At 36.1% G+C, this 4,854-nt stretch overlaps 1 protein-coding gene across 1 annotated transcript in view; it reads right to left on the bottom strand.

Annotated features, from left to right (window-relative positions):
- Nucleotides 1-4,854, bottom strand: part of Slc5a1 (solute carrier family 5 member 1) — an 80,779-nt gene that overhangs the window by 13,601 nt on the left and 62,324 nt on the right. Inside the window, exon 11 of the mRNA XM_004645498.2 lies at nt 1,237-1,387. Coding sequence (XP_004645555.1) covers nt 1,237-1,387 — 151 coding nt within the window. The remainder of the gene's footprint in view (nt 1-1,236; nt 1,388-4,854) is intronic.

Below are 4,854 nucleotides of genomic sequence, written 5' to 3' on the forward strand. Positions count from 1 at the left end.
TATTTATATACAAATATATACACATGTAATATGTCCACAGCAAGGAAAACTAGCACAAATTCACTTACAGTCTTTTGTCACCTGTGCCTATAAGTACATAAAACTCATTTGACTCCTTCCTTCCCCCCACTTATCTTGCCACCTTCTTTTTGCTGCTATCGCTGTTAAATTTTTATTTTTATCAGTACTTGTTTGCAGTACATAGTGATGACACGCCTCGTGGGGAATTGATACCTGTGCATAACACATCTTAATTCTTTTTTCATCTTCTTTCCTTCATTTTTCCTCTCCCTACATCTCTTGATCCTCTTTCCTTTTGCAAAAGATTGGGGCTGGGGACTTGGCTCAGAAATACAATGCTTGCCTACTGTTCAGCCCTTGGCACCAAAAACAAAAAATAAACCCTTCCGAAAAAAACAATTCAACCAAAAAAAAAAAAAAATACAATAAAATATTTTGCAAAAGACCTATCTCCCTGCTTCCTATTATCTATCTTTTATTTTGCTCCTTGTTTATGTGTTGTGTTTCTCACATAAGAGAAACCATGTGATATTTAATTATATGTGTCTGATTTATTTCACTTAACAAGTCCATCAACAGATGAATGGATAAAAAAAAATCCTGTATTTATACACAATGAAGTACTGCACTGCCGTAAAGAAGGAAATGCATTTGACTTTCAATAGCTAACTTGCTACTGGCAAGACCATACAAAAAGCCCACTTCCTCATAATAAAGTTAGAAACACTAGACAAGACTTTACAATGGAAAATGCATCATCAAAGGGTGAGAAATCAAAGGCAATTGGGCTTCAAAGAAAGCCAATATGTACAGGCACAGTGTGGAAGGCTAAGAGGGGAACACAGAATCTTGGGCAACAAGTTACTAAGCCACAGACCTAGTCCTGACTCTGCCACTGCACAGATTGTCTGGGTTTAGGGGTGATGGGCCTCATTTCAGCTTTCTGGCTATATCAGATCTCTTATGTTCCTTCTATAGTAAAACTCTGTCTCAAAGTTTAAAAATAACATAGAAGGGGCTGGGTATATAAATCAGTAAAAGGTCTTAGGCTCAATCTCCAGTACCATACACAAAAAGTTTACTGTCACTCAGGAGCCAATATAACTAGACAAAGAGATTATTTCAATTATACCAAATCTTCCCTGGTTTGTGGGAATGGAATCTCTCTAATCATTCAAGCTTCAATAGTATATAGCACTAAAAAGCTGTGTTCACCTTCCTGCAATCATGAGCTCTTTCTCAGTTGCCCTCTTCCGTATCTTGGTGTAGACATCCATAGTGAAGAGGGTGCTGGCACTGTTGAAGATGGAGGTCAAGGAGCTCATGAGGGAGGCCATCATGACTGACAGCATCAGGCCTCGAAGTCCTAGAAGGAAAAAGCATTTCTGAGTGGCACATGCAGCACCTGAGTTCTTTTGTGTGAGGGCTCATGGCTTGTTGGAATTCTGAAACCATGCCATGTTGCCCAAATTCTCTCCAGAAAGACTAGATGTTTTAAAAAATATATTGTGACTTTAGATTTTATTGTAAACCACAAAAAGACAACAAAAAACTGGACAAAACATCTATGAAGTAGATACTTTAAATGACAATTGTGGAAATATATATTTGTGTTTCAGGAAACTTTTATAAAAACCTTAACACAAAATATCCATAATACACTTGAAAGAGAGAAAATATGTACAAATGATATGTCTCAAAAGCCTATAATATGTAGATCATATAAGGAACTTTTATAACTCAGTAATAAGAAGACAATAACCTGATGAAAAATGGCAAAGGATCTGAATAGCCACTTTTCTGGAGATATAAAAATGGCCAATAATTGTATGAAAAAATTCTTGACACCAAGGAAATTCCAATCAAAGTCACAATGATTATTCTGTCCCACTAGCCATCATGGTTGTGATTTTTAAAGACTGACAGTAAAGCATAAGTACAGAAGTGGGGGACTCCTACATTTCTGGAAGAAATGTAAAATGGCAAGCCACTATGTAAAAATGAGTAGCTGTTCTTCAAACAGTTAATCATAGAGTTTGCATATGACTTGTCCATTCCACTCCTAGGTATCTAACCAAGAGAAATGAAAATATATTTCTACACAGACACGTGTGAATGAATGTTCGTGGCAGCATTATTTATAATACCAAAAAAAGTAAAAATGATTCAAGTACTTATCAACTGACCAATGAAAAAACAAAATGAATAAACAGTTAATAAACAGGTAGGTTATCATGCAATGGAATATACTCTTTAACCAAAAGGAATGAAATGCAAATACATGTTACAATTCAGACAAACCCTAAAAATACAATGCTATGTGAGCAAAGACAGCCACAAAGAGTTATATGTTGTTATAATTCTTTTTGTATGAAATGTCCCAGATAGGCAAATCTACAGACAGAAAGTATATTACTGGCTGAGTAGGTCAAAGAGGTTGGAGTAAAATAGTGACTGTTGATTTCTTCAGAAATTGTAGAAGTTTTTCTGGAATGATAAATATTTTCTAAAACTGATTGTGGTGAAGGTTGCACAACTCTACAAATATAATAAAACCCCCCAAAAAAATAAAAATAAAACCCACAGAGCTATATACTTTGATGGGTGAATTGTATGAAGTGTGAATCACAGTTCAACAAACATTATTTTAAATCAAAGTTCTATTTTGAACACTGGCCCTCATCAAGTTATTCCAACTTCAAGACTTCACTGCTTAACATGCTAAATGCAGATAGCGTACCTGCTCAACTCAAACTAAGGGATGGCTGTTTTTAGTTTTCCCAGCTCTAGCCAAGATGATTGGCTGTTGCTGCTTCTATGTCACAGAGGGCACAAGGTTCTTCTTGCAAGGCTTGGAAGGCCAGCTCAAGTGAGGGCCACCATCAGATGGCAGTCTCACAAGTAAAAGCTTAGGGATCATGTAGGCCTATCACCTGCCTGATATATGAGCCCCTTCCACAAGATTTCCTCTGCTTGTATTTTCTTCTGAGGCATACAGGATTTGAAAAGAAGTTTGGCTTAAGAAAAAAAAATTATCCTTCATTTGAACTTACAAGTGTCCAGTAACGAAAAGCAACGCAAAAGCTTGCTCTTCATTTTGTACGCTGTATTACATTAGAACTCCATGTTAAATCCCTTCTCAACTGCATGTAAGCTCGTTCATCTTTTATGGAGTGTCAAAAATAACATGAAAGTTGGCAAAACAAGGTTGATTAGCCCTGAGTTTGTATACTGTCTCATCCTTCCTCAAGATTGAGGATATCAAGATAAGAGATTTACAGAGCCATTCAACTACCAGTGAGGAGTCATTACCCTGAGCTTATAGTCATCTTGGATTCTGGCAGATCCTCCCCAAACCTAAACTTCCCCGTGCAGAAAAATATCATACAGAACAAACTGCGCCCTCATATAATAAGGCTTTTTCCCAGAACCATCTTACCAAACCAGAACAAGATAATGATCTATCAGGCCCTTCTCCACCTCAGCTAATCCACAAAGGCTAATTTTATTCTTTCTTTTGTAAGAGGGAAAAAAAATAAAAATAACAATAAAAGTTTCAAAAAAGTTAGCAAGAGCATTACAATAATTAATATGTTGCTTATTGTTGTCTTCATAGTGGTTTTTCGCGGTACAAGAGGTAGGCATGATATCTGGTCCAAACAATATTAGCACAAAGCTTTCTTTTCAATAAACTAGGAGAAACTAGCTGTATAACTGTCTTAACTATCATGTGTATAAATATTTTTTGTTTTTCCCTTCCTTCCTTCCTTCCCCTTTTCCTCATCATGGTTCATCTTTTTAAAACAACAGTTTCCTCCCAATTCACAATATCTATTGTAAATTTTGGACCTTGTTTACTCATTCAATTTCTCACACTAGTGAGACAATACGATGTTTGCACATATAGGTCTGATTTATTTCACTTATTTTGTGAATGGGGCAGTCTGATCCTCTTTGTCAGCATTGTGCCCTTTTTAGTTCCTCAAACTAAAGACTTTTCCCTACTTTCTCTTACTTTCTAACCTTTTCTAATAAATTGACTATACCTCTCACCAATGCATCCTGACAAGAGTTGACGAACTTACCTAGGGTGAGTTTAGGTCCCTATCTCTTTTATGGGAGAACCTCCTTGGAACTTGTCTAGTGACAGTTCCCCTTGACTTGGTTTAATGCAGATTACAGACTACTGGAGCTACGGAAGAAGTTATAAAGATCATCTAGTCCAATTTCTGTTTTTAAGTTGATAAAACAAAAGTCCACTTGAAATAGCAGTTAACAGAGCCATGCCCTCAGTGTTACTTCACAAGTTAGTTGCTGAAACATAACTGCAATAGAAATTCATAACTGGAATAGAAAATACAAACGTCTTCTCCACGCTCTTATCAAACCCTCTCTCACTCACCTATCAACAAATAGTCATTGAACCTAATTTTATCGCAGCCCAGGCAAAAAATAATGGTGTATCAGACTAAAGTCATAGAAGTAAAATAGAGATAGGAAGATGAGTATAAAAAGTATTTAGAAAAAGAGGAACTAAGCTATATCACATACAGTTACAAGGTCCCTATGATGAATGTGATCATTTGTATATATAAATTGTACTGGTAAACTTAATTAAGTTAAAAATAAATAAATAAATAAGATTTAGGAGACAGAATTTGATGTAAGTTAGTAAGGGAACATTTACTGGATGAGAAGGTTGAATATGCAAATGGCAACAAAAAAGAAGATGGGAAAAGGAAGAAAATAGGAGGGTAAAATATTATGAATCGGGGCTGGAGAGATGGCTCAGTGGTCTAAAGCACCTACTTAGAACAAGCTTGGCAAGGCATC

The sequence above is a fragment of the Octodon degus genome, unplaced genomic scaffold (genome assembly GCF_000260255.1).
Source record: "Octodon degus isolate 3935 unplaced genomic scaffold, OctDeg1.0 scaffold00230, whole genome shotgun sequence".
NCBI classification, from domain to species: Eukaryota; Metazoa; Chordata; class Mammalia; order Rodentia; family Octodontidae; genus Octodon; species Octodon degus.